Here is a 21162-nt window from a genome sequence, read left to right as displayed (position 1 = left end):
GGGATTTGATTTTATTGTGATTGCACCCCTCCTCCCGTCTCATTATGGCTTCTACTTTGGATGTGGGTTATCTTTTTTGGTGAGTTCCAGTGTCTTCCTGTCGATGATTGTTCATCAGTTAGTTGTGATTCCGTTGCTCCTGCAAGAGGGAGTGAGCGCATGTCCTTCTACTCCACCATCTTGAACCCGAGCCTTCCAGACCTTTAGTCCTGTTTGTCAGTTTCTGATGAAGCCAAACTCAACAGCACATGGCCAGTCAGGATTCATAATACTATTAAGTATTTTAAGATGGCTCTATGTACATATATCCAATCATCACATAGTACACATTAAATATATAACAATCTTATTTGTCAATTATACCTCAATAAAGCTGAAATTTTAAATTTAAAAAAAGATGGCTATAAATGATATAAATGAAAAACAGATGTACAAGAAGTCTAAATGAATGGAGATATGCCAAAATGATAATAGTGACTGGGTTAGGCTAGTGTGATTATGGAGTTTTTTTGGTTTGTTTTTTTGTGTGTGTGTGATTGTGTTTTCTAAATGTTTTATAATATAGTTTATATTTCTTTCTTAGGAAATTTGTGTTCATCATAAGTATAGTTTTAAGTAGGTAATAATTAAATTGGAAAATACAGAAAGGGAAATAAGAAAAACAAAAGCACCTGTAGTCCCACCACTCTAATATACTTATTGTTTACATTTTGGTGTGCTTCTAGTCTTTTTGTTAGTTTGTTTGTTTTTTCTTCCACTGCGCTGCACTGCTGGTGGGATGGGATCTTAGTTCCCCAACCAGGGATTGAACCCCAGCCCATGCTAGTGAAGCACCGAGTCCTAACCACTGGGCCACCAGGGAACTGCCTCTAGTCTTTTTTTTAAATCATAGAATTTATGTGTTTTTTAAAAATTGTAATCATTCTGTGTAATTCTTTTTATCATTTACTATCACTTTAGTAATAATTCTATTGCTTTTATGATACTAAAAATCACCCTTTAGACAAAGCTGTTTCCAGGAAACCTCAGTGCATCATTGAGTTGCATCAGGATCCTAGAAATATGACCTTAAAATAATTTTTTTATACTCTTATTTGTGCGGAATGTTCATGTACGTGGAGACCTCTTCAAAAGCCAGTGAGGGAACAGGTGAAAACAGTAAGAAGAAAAGAATTTTAGAATTTATTGTGCAACGTCAAATGTGCCCACTGAAGGTGGTGGTAGGAAGTTGTTCAAGGTGAGGTACCCGCAGGGTCCAGCCGTGTGCCAGCGCCACCTAGTGGTTTTGGTTATGAACCATCTGCATTCTTGGTCTCACTTCTGTGAGTCTGAGAGCTGGGCCCCTGGGTTCTAGGCCTTGCTGCAGGACTCTGCCTCTCATCTCTGCTTAGCCCACTGAAAATGGAGCAAGATTACTGTCAGCACACGAATGCCTAGGAGATGTACATATAGTTGCTTGCATGATGAGCACCCAGGGGGCACTGAGTAAAAGGCAGAAGGGCTCAGGAATCTATGAAACGAAACATTCAACTGGGAAGACAGAAGTTTGGAATTCTGGCCCCCTGAGATGCCACCAAATCATCATCCTTTTTACGAATCTCTTTTTTAATAAATCTCTTCTCCACTTGTAACTCATTTACCTTATTATCCGAAAAAATGTGTGTCAGTCCTTTCTCTGACAGATGTTTTGATTAGGCTGTTGAGGTGCCAGGTAGTGCAAGAGAAGACAGCCTGGTGTGTTAGAGCCATAAAGGGCTGATAGGAATCCAGTTCTACCACTTACTAGCCCTGTGGCTCAGGCTAAGTCACTTAATCTTTCCCCACTCAGTTTCCTCATTCCTCAAATGAAGATAATCATAGCTTTTTTGCTAGGTTATAATAAGGACGATAGCTATTTTTATAATAAAAATCTTTATTGTTAAGTCAGACAGTGTCAACACAATTAAAAATTAATTCAGTTTACTAATTCCAGGACACACAGGTTTTTCCCTTTTTTAACATTTCTGAAGCAGGATGTGTCGGTGACATGCCAGTGTTTTTGCTTTCTTAACAGTTACGTAAAATGTGCTCCTTACACTCTCTGGTGTTGTAAATGAAATGTGATAATTAGGTCAGCAGAGTGTTTGAAACTCTCCAGGGAGAACTGTTTTAAGTGCTCTTGGTGGTGTCTGTAAACCCTGAACATGACAACTGGTTATATGAGGTCTGATGGTGACAGTTCCCTCACTGCTCTGTTACCAGTCTCAGATGTGAACCCATGAGCTACCCTTTCTAGGAGGTTCATTTGGAAAGCGTGTGTTGAGGGACTTCCCTGGCGGTCCAGTGGTTAAGACTCCGCGCTTCCGTTGCCGGGGGCATGGGTTTGATCCCTGGTCGGGGAACTAAGATCCCTCATGCTGCACGATGCAGCCAAAAAGAAAAAAAAAAAAAAAAAAACTGAAAAGGAAAGCGTGTGTTCTGAAGTCCCTGAGATTACACAGAGCACGGTTCATAATTCAGCAGCCTGTAGCATTTAGCACCACACAGTACACATGAAGTGAGTGATGGTGGGCTGTTTTGAAGAGGGTACGTAGGAGGGTGGATGTAAATCCCTTCTCTAATTCTGTTGGTTCCTTCTCTGCTGTATAGACCGCTGCTTTCTCTCAAGTACTCTTCGAGGGCTGAATGGGATGTTGCATGGAAAATACCTGGTACCTATTCAACCAAGTACATAACCACAGGTTTTACAGGCATATCTTGTTTTATTGTACTTTACTGTGCTTCGCAGACATTGCATTTTTTATGAATTGAAGGTTTATAAATATCTTGCATCCAGCAAGTCTGTCGGCATCATTTTTCCAACAGCCTTTGCTCACTTTGTGTCTGTGGGTCACATTTCAGTAATTCTCGCAATATTTCAAATTTATTCATTATTATTATATTTGTATGCTGATCTGTGATCACTGATCTTTGATGTCACTATTGCAAAAAGATTACAACTCACTAAAGGCTCAAGATGATAGTTAGCACCTTTTGACAATAAAGTATTTTTAATTAGGGTATGTGCATATTTTTTTAGACCTAATGCCATTGCACACTTAACAGACTACAGTATAGTGTAAACATAACTTTTTTTTTTTTAATTATTAGCACCTTTAATTATTTATTTATTTATTTATTTATTTGGCTGTGTTGGGTCTTCGTTTCTGTGCGAGGGCTTCCTCTAGTTGCGGCAAGCGGGGGCCACTCTTCATCGCGGTGCGCGGGCCTCTCACTATCGTGGCCTCTCTTGTTGCGGAGCACAGGCTCCAGACGCGCAGGCTCAGGAGTTGTGGCTCACGGGCCCAGTTGCTCCGCGGCATGTGGGATCTTCCCAGACCAGGGCTCGAACCCGCGTCCCCTGCATTGGCAGGCGGACTCTCAACCACTGCGCCACCAGGGAAGCCCCAAACATAACTTTTATACGCACTGGGAGGGACTTCCCTGGCGGTCCAGTGGTTAAGACTCTGCTCTTCCACTGCAGGGGGTGCGGGTTCCATCTCTGGTCAGGGAACTAAGATCCCACACGCTGCACAGCACAGCCAAAAAAAATTCTTTTTCAAAAAAAAAAATAGATTTATGCACCGGGAAACCAAAAACTGTGTGTGATTTGCTTTACTGCAGATAAAGCAGTAAACGGAACCTGCAGTATCTCTGAGGTCTGCCCGTACCCTCCATCTCCTTGGCAACTGTCCCTAGTCTTTTTCTCTCTGTCTTTCAGTCTAATAAAGTTCCTGTTGTTCAGCACCCGCACCACATGCATCCGTTGACGCCCCTCATCACCTACAGCAACGACCACTTCTCCCCTGGCTCCCCTCCCACACACCTCTCCCCAGAGATCGATCCAAAGACAGGTGAGTCAGCGGCTGCTCAGGCTGGACCAGCTCCACAGCTCCAGTGGGGGTGGGCTTTTCTTCTCGGGGAGTATTTCAGCCCTGGAATCAGACAGACCTGGGTTCAAACCATGTCTCCAGCTCTGAATTGTCTCTAACCCTGCCCACTAAGTTTAGCCTTTTTGCTAAAAAGTTTCGCCAGTTCGCTCATCAGTGCCTTACGTGTCCCTTCTGCATCACTGGGTCATCGTGAGGATGAAAGGAGATTAAACGAGATGATGCATAGGGCCTGGCTCCGCAGCAAGCATTTGGTGTTGCTCTGCCAACTGCTTCTTTTACGTTAGAATCTCTTAAAACTTTAAGATTGGAATGACCTGGAAGGGGAAAAAAAAATCTCCTTTCTCATTGACTTTGAAGTCTAGCCGGCTGCAGGCCATGCCTCCTTAAACCAAAACCTATGCCCTAAACTGAACATAGGGAAGTAAACAGTCTAGCCAGACATAAGTATAGCTATAAAGCAGTAGACTGAGTTGGCTTGTTGTTTTTAACTTGCTCACCCAAACTCCATCCCAGAGGGAGCCATAGTCTTCATAAAATTCCCATAGAGTTTCCATGGGTCAAAAGCATTTTTGGAGCTCCTCTTTAGAGAAATCACAGCTACTACAAGTTACAGATAATGAGGAGGACAAATGTGGAACAGAGATCCAAAGTTTATCTTTCCATGAATGAGGCAGCTTTTCTAGCTGGTGACTCTGGGGATATCTTGGGTCTCTCAGTCCAAAATTTCCTGCCTGTGTCTTGGACGACTCCTGTATGAGCAGCTGGAAGTTACTGGTGACAGAGGGCAGGGATAATAAAAGAAAGGGCCTTCCAAGCTCCAGGGCACCTGGGAATATAGGGCAAGGAACCTCCTGTTTGATATTATTTTAAGGTGTTAATGTAGGGCCAAGGAATTGTCTGACACATCTCTCTTTGGGAGCAGGAATCCCCCGGCCCCCTCACCCATCTGAGCTGTCTCCGTATTACCCACTGTCTCCCGGAGCTGTCGGGCAAATCCCCCATCCCCTCGGCTGGCTCGTCCCACAGTAAGGAAACTTACAGCCTTTCTTACCCTCCCTTCTTCCTTATGCTGAGTTCTAACTTCTGTACCTCCAGCCGGTCCTGGTGGCCCGTATACAGACGCCCCACCCCCCTACGTGGAGCCCTCTCACCAAAGCCCAGGACTCAGACCTCCCTGCTCTCCCCAGGGCAGTGTCCCCCCAACTCTTCCTTCCTACTTCCTGCCTTTACTTATCATCCTTTCTTCCCAACTGCCTCTCCTTCCCTGTCCTGAACATTCCCATTTTAGCCAATTTGCTGACCAGATTTCCTTGCTCCTGGCCCTTATAGGCAAGGACAGCCCATGTACTCCCTTCCTCCTGGCGGCTTCCGGCACCCCTACCCTGCCCTCGCCATGAATGCCTCAATGTCCAGGTGAGTCCTGGGGCTGGAGCTGTGAGCAGGAAGTGGCAGTGCAGGGAATGGTTGTCTACCAGCGTCCCTGCCATTTCTGACCGTTACACAGCTTTCTCTTGGCAGTAAGCGAGGAGGCAGGTGCTCACCTTTCCTCCCGCCTCTCTGATAAGGTGGGGATGGAGACCATAGGCTCAGCTCGCTCTTGCCCCATCTCTCTAAGAGAAGCATTTCAAAGCCCTCGCACTCAACCCTCCTGCACGTCCCCTCACGGGCTGGGCTGGGCTTTGTGGCACTGAAGCATTTTGAGTACGTCACTCTGAAGCCAGAGGCTGGGAGATTAATTGTTCCTGCAATGATGTCAGGAGAGGGGAACAGTGAAAGGGGATTTCTGTCTCAGTGGCCGATCTACCTGACAGTGGTACCGCCAGTGACAAAAGAAGTGCAACCCACAGCCTAAGCCCTTCTTTCCCCCCTGTGTACCCTGGCCTCAGACCCGCTGCATCTTCTTTTGTGTTTTTCATCCTACCTGCTTTCAGCACCAGATATAGGAAACCTGCGCGCTTGTGGGGGAAGGGAGGTTTGTTGGGTGTTTCCCAAACCGGTTCTGTCGAGGTCAGTGCATGGCCTTCCGTTGCTCCAACGCTGCCACAGCAGAGGTGTTTACATGCCTCCGCCATCAAGACTGGGGGCCTGCCACATCCTCTGTGGGTGATAAGCATTCTGCCTGAATCCCTCTGTTGTCTTTGTTTCCATCTGGTACATAGCCTGGTTTCCAGTCGGTTCTCCCCTCACATGGTGGCTCCGGCCCATCCTGGTCTGCCCACCTCAGGGATCCCCCACCCCGCCATCGTCTCCCCCATCGTCAAGCAGGAACCGGCGCCCCCCAGCCTGAGCCCGGCCGTGATCGCGTGAGTAACAGGCAGCCTGATGGGGGGTGGCCAGTCTCTGAGCAGCGAGTGCCATTGGTTGCTTTCTTGGGGACATTCAGCTGGCAGCCCGGCAGCTTCCTCAACTACACCCTCTCCCTTGGGAACTGTTCCCTTTGACCCCTGGAGTTCCCATCCTCTCAGAGACACCGTGCATCTCTTCTCACATTCAGGAAAGTTTTACAACCAGGACTTTGAGGCTGCAAGAGAACCTGAGAGAGCTTTTAGCTTCCTTCTCCCCCTCCCACCCCACCCCCCCCATACACTCGAAAATTGTAAGGCCCCAGAAAGGAGAATATTCTCAAGGTCACATGGCTGACCAGTGGCAGAGCTGTGCCCAGCACCAAGGCCTGTGCTTTGTCCACTGTGCCATAAAGACAGCAGGAAAGCCAAAGTCGGTGCCTCGTAGCCGAGGAGACCTCCCCTCTCCGTTTCTGCCTGAAGTGCCCTGCCCCCCTCCTCTTTCTCACCTGCGGCCAGTGCATCCCAGCTCTCACCACCACCCTCCACTCCTTTGTCAGGAAGTTGTCCTTTCCTAGAACATGGCCGGAGGTCTGTCAGAGGCTAGGAGCTAGGTGCTCAGGCTCTGAAAGCAACCCCGGGCAACCTGCATTATCATCCAAGCGACAGCCTCTCCCCTCCCCAGAGGCAGACAGCGCTTAGCCTCCTAGAGAGATGACAGCTGACACCAGCTAACCTACAGCCTTATGACTCCCCAGGAAATCACCCATCACGGTGAAAAAAGAGGAAGAAAAGAAACCCCACGTGAAGAAGCCTCTTAACGCCTTCATGTTATATATGAAGGAGATGAGGGCCAAGGTGGTGGCCGAGTGCACCCTGAAGGAAAGTGCAGCCATTAACCAGATCCTGGGGAGAAAGGTAAGGCCTGCCCTTGTGCTCCGGGCTGTGCGGCTCAGCGGCCCCCGCGCTCACCGCTCTGTGCTCGCTGGTCCTCTCTCCCGCAGTGGCACAACCTGTCCCGAGAAGAACAGGCCAAGTACTACGAACTGGCCCGGAAGGAGCGGCAGCTTCACTCGCAGCTCTACCCGACCTGGTCAGCCCGGGACAACTACGTACGTGCCCATCAGACACCAGGAGCAGCCTCTGCGAGAGGAAGAGGGGAAAAGGAAGCTGACTCCAGTGACAGAGGACCCTGTCAACGGAGTCAGCTTCCAGGGAGGCCAGCGAGAAGTCTATATTTCTCTAGAGATAAGACATTTTAGTTCTCAGGAGGGCAACAAGGCCATGGTTTGGTATCCTGAGGACAGACTCCAATTTGTGCCTGTCCCATTGGAAGTGGACTCAGCCTTTAATTCCATAATTCAGGGTGCAGTGTGAGCTGTGTGCTAGCTCTGTGGTCAGTGTCTCTAGCCAAGGGTTCCCAACCTGGGGCTCCGAGACCAATGCGTAAGAGACCAATGCTCAGAGACCAGCCACTGCCCGCGTTTCTGATAACTCCCTGAAACTGGGAAGGTTTTTGTATGTATGTTCTTACTTGCTTTTTTTTGTGCTAAAAGGCTGCATAGCTACGTTAGTTTTTTGGGGGTTTTGTTTGTTTATTTGGGGTTTTTTTTGCCGATTGAACCCACGCCCTCGGCAGTGAAAGCACAGAGTCCTAACCACTGGACAGCTGGGGAATTCCCAGCTGCATTAGATTTTCAGTGAGACCTGGGACCCCTCAGAAAAGATCAGGAACCTTACACTGTTCTAGGGAGAGAAATGGAAAAATAAGCCTGAAGGGCAGGGTAAGAATGAGGCCTTCCGAGAAAGCCAGGGCACCGGAGCTGGAGGGAAGGGATCCAGTGGGGGAGGGAAGCGGTGTTGCAGGAAGGCTCACTGTGCCACCTTGTGAGGCTGCCGTGGGGAGTGTGATCTGGGTGCCCAGTACAGGAAGTATCCTGTCTCCCCACTTGATAGCTGGGAGTCCCGCAGAAAGCCGGTTATTCTGTCCCTGGTTACCTCTTCCTTTGGCTGTTATCTTTCAGGGTAAGAAAAAGAAGAGGAAGCGAGAAAAGCAGCTTTCCCAGACCCAGTCCCAGCAGCAAGTCCAGGAGGCAGACGGTGAGTCTTCAGGAGGGCCCTGCATCTTTACTTCTTTTTTCCCACTATCCCAGCTACAACTGCCGGCACTTTGTACCCGGGTCTCTGATGGACACGGTGACAATGCCGTATTATGATAGCTGCCATTTTCAAGGCCTCAGCCTTATGTACACTCAGGGGGTGTGTTATTATTATCCTCTTTTTGGAGATGATCTGTTAAGAGGCTCGAAGAAGTGAAGGGATTTTTCCAGTCACTCTGCTTGTTAAATGGTCCAGCACTTTGTCACTTGGAAGGCTCTTTTCAATTCAGTTGAGTTGTGTCTTATTTGAGGGTTAGGTTCTAAAATCAATGCATAAGGTAAAAACTGAATGTCGCTGAAATGATCCTTGAAATTCCCTTAGGAAGGCAGCCCATTAGAGATTGACATTATCACCTATCAGTGAATCCAGTAGAATCAGGTTTTCCTCCAATGTTTGTTTGGTCGAATATCAGAAATAATTGTTCACTTGGATTGGGGGGGCCCCTTTGTGCCACAAATATGTACTGTATCTTTTTACACCAGAATCACACCCAGCACAGAGATGCTCACACTGTGACCAGTATTTCAGTCAAGCCTCCCATCTCATGCTCACTCCAGGACAAGTGCAGAACTTGTTTAGTTCCATCTATAGTGCTTTTTGGGGGGCGGGGGGCGGTGAGGGAGCTGCGCCACCCGGCTTGTGGGATCTTAGTTCCCTGACTAGGGATCAAACCCGGAGCCACAGCAGTGAAAGCGCCAAGTCCTGACCCCTGGACCGCCAGGGAAGTCCCCTAAAGTGCTTTTTATCACCTTGCTTTTCTTTTCATCTCCTTTCCTACCTTTCTAATATCTGTATAATTTGCGTATTCATCTCCATAGGAGTACATGTAAGTTAACTATGTATATGATGCAAAATCCACTGTATACCACGTTGCTTAGCAGGTGCTATACTATCTCTGACAGCACCATAAACCAAAGATCTTAAAGCAAATTGAGTGGAGATCCATCCCCAGAATGATGAGCTTTCAGCAGGAAGACGATGATGTGATAGGCTGAGCTATTTTCCTTCCAGGCAGGTGCTGAATGGGTCTTTGGCATTTGGGCATTGCCCCTTGTCTGTGCTCTAGGTGTCTTGAAAGCCGTAGCCGTCATTTCAGGTTCTCACGTCCCTCCCTGTACGCATTCTTGTTTCCGGAGTTGATGTGTACAGCTGGGCTTCCTCGGCAACCTCCGCCTCCCCCTGTGCTCCTAGCTGCTAACTCTTTCGTGTGGTTTTTTTTTCCCCTAGGTGCTCTGGCCTCCAAAAGCAAGAAGCCATGTGTCCAGTACCTGCCCCCTGAGAAGCCCTGTGACAGCCCTGCCTCCTCCCACGGCAGCATGCTGGACTCGCCGGCCACCCCCTCCACGGCCTTGGCCTCCCCGGCTGCCCCGGCCGCCACCCACTCGGAGCAAGCCCAGCCCCTCTCCCTCACCACCAAGCCAGAGACCCGGGCCCAGCTGGCTCTCCACTCGGCTGCCTTCCTGTCAGCGAAGGCTGCCGCCACCTCCTCTGGCCAGATGGGCAGCCAGCCCCCCGTCCTGTCCCGGCCCCTCCCCCTGGGGTCCGTGCCCACAGCTCTGCTGACGTCCCCCCCTTCCTTCCCAGCCACGCTCCATGCCCACCAGGCCCTCCCCGTGCTCCAGGCCCAGCCTCTTTCCTTGGTTACCAAGTCTGCCCACTAAGCTGCCCCCTGACCTATGCAGGCTGTCACGTGACTCATCGAGTAGTAATGACGCAGAAGAAGAAGAAGAAGAAGAAAAAAAAAAAGGAAACTTTATTGGTCAATATTTGACCACTCTGGACTGTTCTGTAAAGTGACTGGTAACAGCAGCACTTTACGTTTTGTAGATGTAACCAGTAGCTGATCTTAAGGCTTTTTTAAAAAACAAAACAAAACAAACAAAAAAAATCTTTAAAAAACAAGAACTGAAAAGTAGTGTGTTATTCTTCCTGTATGTGCAGCGGTGGATGGACCTGGGCAGAAGGCACCTCTGTCTCTACCTCCTGGACTCTCTGCCCTCCTCCCTCTTCCCATCGTCCCCCCGCGTCCCGGCTTCCCCCACCCAGCCTGCATGTTGGCCGTTGCTGCCATTTCTAGCCCGCAGCCTCTTCATCTACATCCCACTCCTGGACATTCCCTTTTAACTTGGCCCACGTTCTTCTCCTTTGCTCAGCTCCATGGGTTCTTGCCTTCATCTTCATTCTCTGGCCGGTGTAAGGCTGTCACCATGTGTGAAGACACCTTGGCCTCGTTTGTCTCCACCAGCATCCCCTTCCCCTCAGTGGCCCTAATGCCCCAGTCTCCAGCTTTTGGTGGGGGAAGAGGTCCTCTGCAGTGGTTCTTTCCCGCATTTAAAGGGACTCAAGGTGCCTGCCACTTCCTCAGTGAAGAAGCCTGTGTACCACCCCCTTACCAGTCGAGATGTTCCCTCACAGCCCCAGAGTGGCAGACAGGACCTGGCTCCAAGGTCTGGCTCCTGTCACCCGGGTCCGTGCTAGCACAATCTGCCAAAGCTCTAAAGACCCTCCTCCCTCCCCCATCACCTCACATGCTTCTTCTGTGTGTATTTCTTTTCATTTTTATGGGGTTTTTTGGAGCAATTTAAACTCCCAGTTGTTTATTTTCACAAAAGAAAATAAAATTGCAGTTGCAAGACCTTTTCTGAGTATTTTAGTCCTTTTCTTGAATCAAGCCCCCTTCTTCACACCAAGCCCTGTGTGAGATTTTTGCAGACATGCAAAGGAGGAATGCCGCTTACTGGAAGGGGATATAAATCATGCCTGACACGACTAGGAAAATTCAACCCAGTTTCCAGCCTCGAATGTGCACAGACCAGTCAGTATAGATAAATGAGATACAAAGGGATGAATCTTTTTATTTTCGTTTGTCTTCTTGTAATTGCCAAGATAGGAGAGGTATCCTTGGATTGCTTTGCATGTATCTAGCACTGCAATTAATTTTTTTTGTTGTTACGGTGTTATTGAGGTATAATTCACATAACATACAATTCACCCATTTAAAGTGTACAATGCGGGACTTCCCTGGTGTCGCAGTGGTTAAGAATCCGCCTGCCAATGCAGGGGACATGGGTTCAATCCCTGGTCCAGGAAGATCCCACATGTTGCGGAGCAACTAAGCCGTGCGCCACAACTACTGAGCCTGTGCTCTAGAACCCGTGAGCCACAACTACTGAGCACGCGTGCCACAACTACTGAAGCCCGCGCTCCTAGAGACCGTGCTCCGCAACAAGAGAAGCCACTGCAGTGAGAAGCATGCGCACCACAACAAAGAGTAGCCCTCGCTCGCCGCAACTAGAGAAAACCTGCGTGCAGCAACGAAGACCCAGCACAGACAAAAAAAAAAAAAAAAAAAACACGTAAAGTATACAATTCAGTGGTTTTGACTGTTCAAAGTTGTGTACCCATCATCACACTGGACTTCAGAACATTTTCATTACTTCAAAAAGAATCCCCGTACTCTTCAGAACTTACCCTCCACTTCCTCCTCACACCCCCATCCCCACCTCCAGCCCTAAACAACCATGAAGCTACTTTTTTTTTTTAACTTCTTTATTGAAGTGTAATTGCTTTACAATGTTGTGTTAGTTTCTGCTGTATAACAAAAGTGAATCAGCTATACATAAACATATATCCCCATATCCCCTCACTCTTGCGTCTCCCTCCCATCCTCCCTATCCCAGCCCTCTAGGTGATCACAGAGCACCGAGCTGATCTCCCTGTGCTTTGCGGCTGCTTCCCACTAGCTACCTATTTTACATTTGGTTGTGTATATATGTCAATGCTAAATCTCTCATTTCATCCCAGCTTACCCTTCCCCCTCCCCGTGTCCTCAAGTCCATTTTCTACGTCCATGAATCTACTTTCTATCTCTGGATTTTTCTGTTCTGGACATTTCGTTTAAATGGAATCATACACTATGTGGTCCTTTCTCACTGACTTCTCAGCAGAGTATTTTCAAGATTCATCCATGTTGTAACCTGTACCGGCACATCATTCCCTTTTTTTTTTTTTTTTTTTATGATGGTAAAGTAGATAAATAACAAAATTCACCACTTTAACCATTTTAGGTGTACAATTCAGTGGCTTTAATTACCTTCACAGTGTTGTGCAACCATCACCACTATCTGTTTCCAAAACTTTTCATCACCCCAAACAGAGTCTCTATAACCATTAAGCAATAACTTCCTCATTCCCCTCCCCTCAGCCCCTGGTAACCTCTAATCTACTTTCTCTTTCAATGAATTTGCCTATTCTAAATATTCCATATAAATGGAATCATAAAACATTTGTCCTTTTGTGCCTGGCTTATTTAACTTAGCATAATGTTTTCAAGGTGCATTCATGTTGTAACGTATCAGAATTTCATTTTTTTTAAGCCTTGTCTTCCTTTACCTTTTTTTGAGTACTTGCCAGATTTTTTTACCCTACTCGGACATAAAGCTTTTTAAATTGTGGTAAATATAAAAAATATAAAATATATATATTATATATTTTATAGATATATAAGTGGACAATCTAAGTACATTCACAATGTTGTGCAACCGTAACCACTAACAACTTCCAGAACTATTTCATCATCCCAAACAGAAACACCATACCTATTAAATATTAACTCCCCATTCCTCCCTCCCCCCAGACTTTAGGAACCTGCAATCTACTTTATATCTTTATAAATTTGCCTATTTTAGGTACCTCATATAAGTAGAATCATACAATACTTGTCCCTTCATGTCTGGCTTATTTCACTTAGCATAATGTTTTCAAGGTTCATCCATATTGTAGCTTGTATTGATATCAGAACTTCATTCCTTTTTATGGCTGAATAATAGTCCATTGTATGTATAAACTGCATTTTGTTTATTCATCTACTGATGAACACGTGGGTTGTTTCCATATTTTGGCTATTGTGAATCGTGTTGCTGTGAACTTTCACATACAAATATAACGTTTGAGTCCCTGTTTTCAATTCTTCGGAGTTTATATGTAGAAGTGGGATTGCTGGGTCATATTGGTAATTCTATGTTTAACATTTTGAGGAATTGCCAAACTTTTTCAAAGCAGCTACAACATTTTACATTCCAATCAGCAATGTCTGAGGGCTCCAATTTCTCCACATCCTCACCAACATATTATTTTCTTTTTTTTTTTTTGAATACAGTTTTTAAAGATTACACTCTATTTACAGTTATAACAAAATACTGGCTATATTCCCCATGTTGTACATTATATCTTTTAGCCTATCTTACACCCAGTAGTTTGTACCACCCACTCTCCCACTGGTAACCACTAGTTTGTTCTCTATATCTGAGTGTGCTTCTTTTTTGTTATATTCACTAGTTTGTTGTATTTTTTAGATTCCACATATAAGTGATGTCATTCAGTATTTGTCTTTATCTGTCTGACTTATTTCACTTAGCATAATGCCCTCCAAGTCCATCCACGTTGCTGCAAAAGACAAAACTTTGTGTTTTTTTTATGTCTGAGTAGTTTTCCATTGTATATATACACCACATCTTCTTTTCCCACTCATCTGTTGATGGACACTCAGGTTGCTTCCATATCTTGGCGATTGTAAATAATGCTGCTATGAACATTGGGGTGCATGTATCTTTTCGAATTAGTGTTTATGTTTTTTTTCAGATATATAGCCAGGAATGGAATTGCTGGGTCATATGGTAGTTCTATTTTTAGTTTTTTGAGAAGCCTCCATACTGTTTTCCACAGTGGCTGCACAAATTTACATTCCTACCAACAGTGTACGAAGGTTCCCTTTTCTCCACATCCTCACCAACATTTGTTATTTGTGGGGTTTTTTTGATGATAGCCATTATAGCAGGTGTGAGGTTATATCTCACTGTGATTTTGATTTGCATTTACCCAACTAATACTAATGATGTTGAACAACCATTCATATGTTTATTAGCCAGTTATCCCAGCACCGTTTGTTGAAAACACTATTCTTTCCCCCGTTGAACAGTCAGCACCCTTGTCAAAAATCAACTGACCATAAATATATAGGTTTATTTCCTGACTCTCAATTCTATTCCGTTCATCTATATATCTTTATGCCTGTACCACACTGTCCTAATTACTGTAATTTTGTAATAAGTTTTAAAATTGGGAAATGAGAGTCCTTTGATTTTGTTCTTCTTTTTCAAACCTGTATTGGCTATTCTGGGTCTCTTGCATTTTCGTATAAATTTTAGTATCAGCTTGTCAATTTCTGCAAAGAAGCCACCTGGGATTTTTATAGGGATTGTGTTGGTAGATCAATTTGAGGAGCACAGGCATTCTAACAATTATGTCTTCCAATCCATGAATATGGGATGTCTTTCCATTTATTTAGGGCTTCTTTAGTTTTTTTTAGTAATACTTTATTGTTTCAGAGTGTACATTTTGCATTTCTTTTGTTAAATTTATTCTTAAATTTTATTTTATTATTTTTGATACTACTGTAAATGGAATTTTTCTTAATTTCATTTTTAGATTGTCTGTTGCAAGTGTATAGAAATATAATTGATTTTTATATATTGATCTCACATCTTACATCCTTGCTGAACTCGTCCTAATAAATTTTTAGAAAATCCTCAGGATTCTCTTTATACAAGATCATGTTATCTGAAAACAGAGATAGTTTTACTTCTCCCTTTTCAACCTGGATGCTTCTTATTTTGTTTTCTTGCTGAATTGTCTTGGCTACTTACAGTACAAAGTTGAGTAGAAGTGGTGGGAGCAGACATGGTTCCTTATCTCAGGAGGAAAGCATCTAGTCTTTTACCATTAACTATAATGTTAGTTGTGAGGTTTCTGTACATGCCCACCTCAGGTTGAGGAAGTTCCCTTCTTTTCCAAATTTGTTGAGTATTTTTATCACGAAGAAGTACAAGGACATTTAAGATTTATTCAAGTTGCACCCTACCATTCCCTTAAACCAAAATTGGTGTGAGTTAGGAGTTAGTGCTAAAATCTGCCTTCTCTACTCCTATTCTAGGTAGCAGCACTTCCTGGAGAAAAACCACACACCTGAAATAGTTGCCACAGTAGATTTGTGCCTCACATAAGCCAGGCCTATATCCTATATCCAGTCTGTTGGTATTACCTCCCAAATTTATCTTGAGTCCAACCACTTCCCTCCATTCTCAGTGTCCCTCTGCTAGTCCTACTAGGACTATTGCAACAGCCTCCTACCTGATTAACTTCTAAATCCACTCTTCTCTTCCCACCACCCCAAGAGTAGATTCTTCACCCTACGACCAGACTAATCTTCAAAAATTCCCAACTCTGGGGACTTCCCTGGTGGCACAGTGGTTGAGAATCCGCCTGCCAATGCAGGGGACACGGGTTTGAGCCCTGGTCTGGGAGTATCCCACATGCCGCGAAGCAACTAGCCCTTGCGCCACAACTACTGAGCCTGCGCTCTAGAGCCCACGAGCCACAACTACTGAAACCCACGTGCTCTAGGGCCCACCTGCCGCGACTACTGAGCCCGCATGCCACAACTACTGAAGCCCGCGTGCCAAGAGCCCATGCTCCACAACAAGAGAAGCCACCGCAATGAGAAGCCCGCGCACCGCGACGAAGAGTAGCCCCTGCTCGCTACAACTAGAGAAAGCCCGCAGCAACGAAGACCCAATGCAGCCAAAAAAAATAATAATTCCCAACTCTATCTTTCCCCTACTTAAACAGCTTTAATGGCTTCTCGTTAATGTTAAGATAAAATATAAAACCCTGGACATAGCCCACAAACTCTGTATGATTTGGACCCTTATTTTCTCTCCTGCCTAATAATATGGACACAAGGTCAGGCTTAATAATTTGCCATTCCCCTACGTACATGCACAGACACAAGCGCACACAAACGCACACACGAGTGTACCAAGCCAATATCCTTTTTTTTTTTTTTCCTTTTTTTAAAATTGAAATATGGTTCATGGACAATATTGTTAGTTTCAGGTATACTATATCGTGATTTGACGTTTGCATACATTACAAAATACACCACGATAAGTCTAGTAACCATTTGTCCTAAGCCAAATCCTTTAATGTTAGTCAAGTATTTATTTAGGGGAGGTGGAGAGAATTTTAGAAACATTCATTTACCAGTTCACTTCCTTAAGCCAGAGTCACAGTTCTGAACTAATTTGTAAAAGATTTCTCACTTCTCTTTGATTCTTATTCTCTCCTTAGTAATGAGGGTGTGTGTGAGAGATTCTCTTACAACAGAGAAACATTGAGAAGCATATCAAAGGGTTTTTTTTTTAGATTATTTTAATTTTATTATTTTTACTTTTGGCCGCGCCCCTTGGCTTGTGGGATCATAGTTCCCCAACCAGGGATTGAACCCCAGCCACTGCAGTGAAAGCGCCGAGTCCTAACCACTGGACTAAAAGGTTTTAAAGTAGCAAAACAAAGTACTTGTTCCTGAAAACTATATTTACATCATATACTAGTCCTTAAAATTCTTCAGAAATTCACCTGACTAGAACTGCATGCCACATAACCCAAATATTGTACTCAGACTGCAGAGGAGTGTTATATCTCCTGGCAGCTGTAATCCTTTTTGGTAGGATTACATTTCAACCTGTGTTAATGGGAACCTAGATCATTTAATACTTAATCTGGCTGGAGGCTCTGCTCCAGTCTCATCCCCCGCCATTTTCTTTTTTCTTTTTATAAATTAATTTATTATTTATTTATTTTTGGCTGTTTTGGGTCTTCGTTGCTGCACGCGGGCTTTCTCTAGTTGCAGCGAGTGGGGGCTACTCTTCGTTGCAGGGCACGGCCTTCTCATTGCGGTGGCTTCTCTTGTTGTGGAGCATGGGCTGTAGGCGCGCAGGCTTCAGTAGTTGCGGAACGCGGGCTCAGTAGTTGTGGCTCACGGGCTGTAGAGCACAGCCTCAGTAGTTGTGGCACACGGGCTTAGTTGCTCCGCGGCATGTGGGATCATCTTGGACCAGGGCTCGAACCCGCGTCTGCTGCATTGGCAGGTGGATTCTTAACCACTGTGCCACCAGGGAAGATCCCTTTCTTTAAATTTTTATTGGGTATAATTGAAATTGATTTACAATATTGTGCCAGTTTCAGGTGTACAGCAAAGTGAATCTGCCATACAAATACATATAAAGGATGGACTTTTTAGAAAAGATCTTTGGCGACCTCGGAGGGCACAGTTTCCGTGGGGTCAGGAGAGAGGGGAGCAGGGTTGCAAAGGCTCCCGCTACAAAGGTGATGGGGTGGGTTTCCGTTTCCAGATTTCCACACATTTGTGTACGGCAGGGAAAGAACCGCGAGAGAAGGAGAAGGTAGAACTGTAGGCAGAAGATGGGGCGAAGAGGCGCTGGGCCACAGCGATGTCACTCCCGTGGGATCGTCCGCGGGCCAGGGAGCTCCTGCTCTGCCTATATTGTCTCATAAGTACGAGGGCAAAGAAGAAAAAGGGGGAGTAACGGTCTGTAGCGGCTGCTATGTAGCAAAGAAACCAGAAAAAGGTGGATACGCCTTCCACAGGGGACAATAGGGCGCCGACAGCAAGAAAAGAAATCACATCGCCGAGAGAACAGCTGAACCACACACAGCCGGATCTTTCCCCAAGCCCCGCCCCTCGCCCGGGTATGGCTGCGGGAGACGCACGCAGGAAGGGGTGGGGCATGAGCGCTGAGCCCGCGCGCTGATCTCGCGAGAGCAGTAGAGGGCGGAAGCGCAGTCTGTGCAGGATGAGGTTTTGGGTTGTGTTCGTTTTGCTGAGCGTCGCAGCGGCGGGTAAGACCATCCACACCCCGCCACTCCTCGACCCGCCTCCACTAATCCCACTCTCGCCCCCAGGCCCACCATACTCACCGTGGCCGGTCGCCACCTGACCTCACTTCTTCCCTGCCCGACCCTCGCCACCTCTCCGCTCGCCATCACCCCCTTCCCCTGTTTGCCCGTTGCAACGTTCTGAGGATTCCTTTCTCCCCGCCTGCCTCTCTTCAGCCAGACGGTTTCTCTATTTCAGGCTCCGGGCAGTCCTCTTCTGAGCTAGTCACCACAACACACGCTCCGGTGACAAGTCCGGCTTCTACAAGGGTCTCCAAGCAGCTCATCTTGACCCCGCAGCCTGAGCAAGAACACAGTGACAGACCCTCTCTGAGTCAGAGTACCACGAAAGCCGTCCCTGGCAGTTCGGAACCCGAGCGGCACACCGTGAAAGCCGTCACTGGCAATTCGGAATCCGAGCTGCACCACAAGAATGACAGCCTTGGCAATTCCTCCAGAGACCCGTCCACCAACTCGGTCTCCAGCCCATCTTCTGATAACAAGGAGCCAACCAATCCTGATTTAAACACACGAGCTGACAAAGCTCTGCAGGCTTCCAGAACTGAATCTGGGGAAAAAGGATTGCTAGAGTCTGACCCCTCTTCTACCCAGCAGGAGGGAGAAGGTAAGTCTTTAGAACCACCTGAAGATGAGGAGCCCAAGGAGACTGAAGAAGGGGATACAGAGCCTGAAGAGGGTGCACCACCCAAAGACGAGAAAGAAATGCCTGGCTCCGCCTCCAGTGAGAACCGTGAAAGCACAGTTTTGAATCCCTGGAGTAGGGAGAAGGATGACCTTTATAAGGATAATCTTGGAAGTTCCAGTGCAGAGAGCAGCCACTTCTTTGCATATCTGGTGACAGCAGCCATTCTCGTTGCTGTCCTCTATATTGCCTACCACAATAAGCGGAAGGTAAGTCAAGAGTTGCTTTAAGAGGAGGGATGGGATTTCCTCCACCCTGAAAGCTTGGTGTGTGGGTATCCATCACTCATCTGCCTGTAAGCACTAGGAATTTAAAAACAAACTTCATTTTTTTCTGAGACCCTGCTAGGGTCCTTTATTCTTCTTTTAGAAATCATGTATTTTCATGTCTGTTTCCTCTGAGTGCCTTCTGCTGTTGCGTCAGGTGCCAAGTTTAGGACGTTATTATGCTCTGACCCAAATTAGGGTCTCCTCCCGTAATCTTGGAATTTACAATCCATCAGAGCCTGAGAGGACCTGGGTATGTGACAGTCTGTAAGTAGTTAGAGCCCTTATCTTCCTGATTCCCCTCTCGAAAAGACAATGCTTCCTGTCTTATTATTTCTAGCTTCCTTTCCCAAGCTTTTGTTTTCCATGTGCAGTGGCAGAAAGAATGGTTACATAGTCTTCAACACCAACAGCAGAGAGCCCAGGGACTATATTCTGCAGTCAGTTGAGTTTCTGATTAGACGAAAGGCCAGAAATTGCATGGATACACTCATCTTTTACTTCAGCAGGGTTTGTTGTGTTGCTTAGTAACCACTCTAAGGACAAAATGATTGCATTCCTTTTTTCTTTTTTAATTGAAGTGTAGTTGATTTACAATGTCATGTTAGTTTCAGGTGTACAGCAAAGTGATTTAGTTATATGTATATATATTCATTTTCAGATTCTTTTCCCAAAATGATTTCATTTCTTATTGAGCCCTAAGAATTTAGTAGTTTCTGTAGGCTGGTTAAAATTGAAGGATTCAATTCATGATAGCCATAAGGTCTAGGGCTGTGAGAAATGAGGGAAGACATTTAGTAAAAGTGGTATATTCCTGGGAATTCCCTGGCAGTCCAGTGCTTAAGGCTCCGCACTTTCACTGCAGGGGGCACGGGCTTGATCCGTGGTCAGGGAACTAAGATCCTGCATGCCTCACGACACAGCCACAAAAAAAAAAAAAGTGGTACATTCCTTATTCTACATCCAAGTGCTCCTCATGGAGAGTAACCTTAGGTATGAAATGAGAGTGGTAAGGTTAAGATGAAGTGAAGTGTGGGGTGAAAGAGTACGTTTGCAGATAAGATAATTATCTTATCTGCAAATTAATTATTGCTTAATATTAAAATAAAAGGAGGGCGGATGACTCAGCCTGGAGGAGGCTAAGTTGGGGAGGAGTTGGCGGTTCTTTTCACCAAGTGCTCTTGAGTAAATCATATAGACCACCACAAGCTAGAGCCCAGAAGAGCCCTCCTGCATCTGTCATTTCCTGTTTAGCAGTATAAAGGATTCTGATGTAACTAGGCCCTGTCCTCTTTACAGTTGTTAATAGGGCCTTTTTGTGGATGTCCTGCTCTTTTTACTGTCAGGGTCATTAATAAATGGGCCACCAGGTGATTACCTCTGATTTCAGAGACTGAAATATGTCTTTAGAGAGTCACTTGTTCATCGCTGTCTTGTTCCTTTCCCCAGATTATTGCTTTCGTCCTGGAAGGAAAAAGATCCAAAGTTACACGGCGGCCAAAGGCCAGTGACTACCAGCGTTTGGACCAAAAGGTAAGGAAGGAAGGAGGGATATGCAGTCTCAGATGGGCCCAGCAGTGGGCTTGTGTTTGGCATGGCGGCAGCAGCAGCTGATTCTGGGGGTGCTGTTGCCATTGCCCCGCCCTTTTCAGACCACAACATATAGACATCCACATGAACATGTCTGCAATGTTCGAGCTAGAAGAGATTCTCAAGGCCTCTGCAACAGCTTCTTCCTTCAACAGATGAGGAAGCTCAGGCCCAGAAACATTATGATTTTTTCCCCTAAGTTCCCACTACAAGTTCCTGGCAAAATCAAGACCTGAGGGCAACTCCCTTGGCTCCCGGCCTGTACTTTTCACACTCCATCAGCACTTCACAAGTTTTCATAGGCATATGAGTCACCCTAGGAATTGTGATTAAAAAAAAGAGCAAAGTCTGTATGGGGTGAGCCTATGCTTCTTCGTTTCTAGGGAGTTTCCAGGTGACACCACAGGCTGCTGGAACCACACTCCGAGTAGTAAAGCACTAGACTACACGCCCTG

General features: G+C 45.9%; 2 protein-coding genes across 3 annotated transcripts in view; both read left to right on the top strand.

Moving 5' to 3' along the window:
* TCF7L1 (transcription factor 7 like 1) overlaps positions 1-10993 on the top strand; it is a 161092-nt gene extending 150099 nt beyond the window's left edge. Inside the window, exons 5-12 of the mRNA XM_082357204.1 lie at positions 3740-3872; positions 4834-4936; positions 5241-5324; positions 6071-6214; positions 6952-7111; positions 7198-7305; positions 8218-8293; positions 9581-10993. Coding sequence (XP_082213330.1) covers positions 3740-3872; positions 4834-4936; positions 5241-5324; positions 6071-6214; positions 6952-7111; positions 7198-7305; positions 8218-8293; positions 9581-10014 — 1242 coding nt within the window. The 3' untranslated portion in view covers positions 10015-10993. The remainder of the gene's footprint in view (positions 1-3739; positions 3873-4833; positions 4937-5240; positions 5325-6070; positions 6215-6951; positions 7112-7197; positions 7306-8217; positions 8294-9580) is intronic.
* A 7001-nt stretch (positions 10994-17994) lies between these two features.
* Positions 17995-21162, top strand: part of TGOLN2 (trans-golgi network protein 2) — an 8641-nt gene continuing 5473 nt past the window's right edge. For both annotated transcript variants that reach the window (XM_082357250.1, XM_082357251.1), the window contains exons 1-3: positions 17995-18112; positions 18348-19060; positions 20567-20650. In XM_082357250.1, the coding sequence (XP_082213376.1) occupies positions 18067-18112; positions 18348-19060; positions 20567-20650 (843 nt within the window). In that variant the 5' untranslated portion in view covers positions 17995-18066. The remainder of the gene's footprint in view (positions 18113-18347; positions 19061-20566; positions 20651-21162) is intronic.

Source organism: Balaenoptera borealis (assembly GCF_965194805.1).
Source record: "Balaenoptera borealis genome assembly, chromosome: 15".
Lineage (NCBI taxonomy): Eukaryota > Metazoa > Chordata > Mammalia > Artiodactyla > Balaenopteridae > Balaenoptera > Balaenoptera borealis.
The sequence above is the reverse complement of the archived record's forward strand: the minus strand, read 5'-3'. Positions and strand labels throughout refer to the sequence as shown.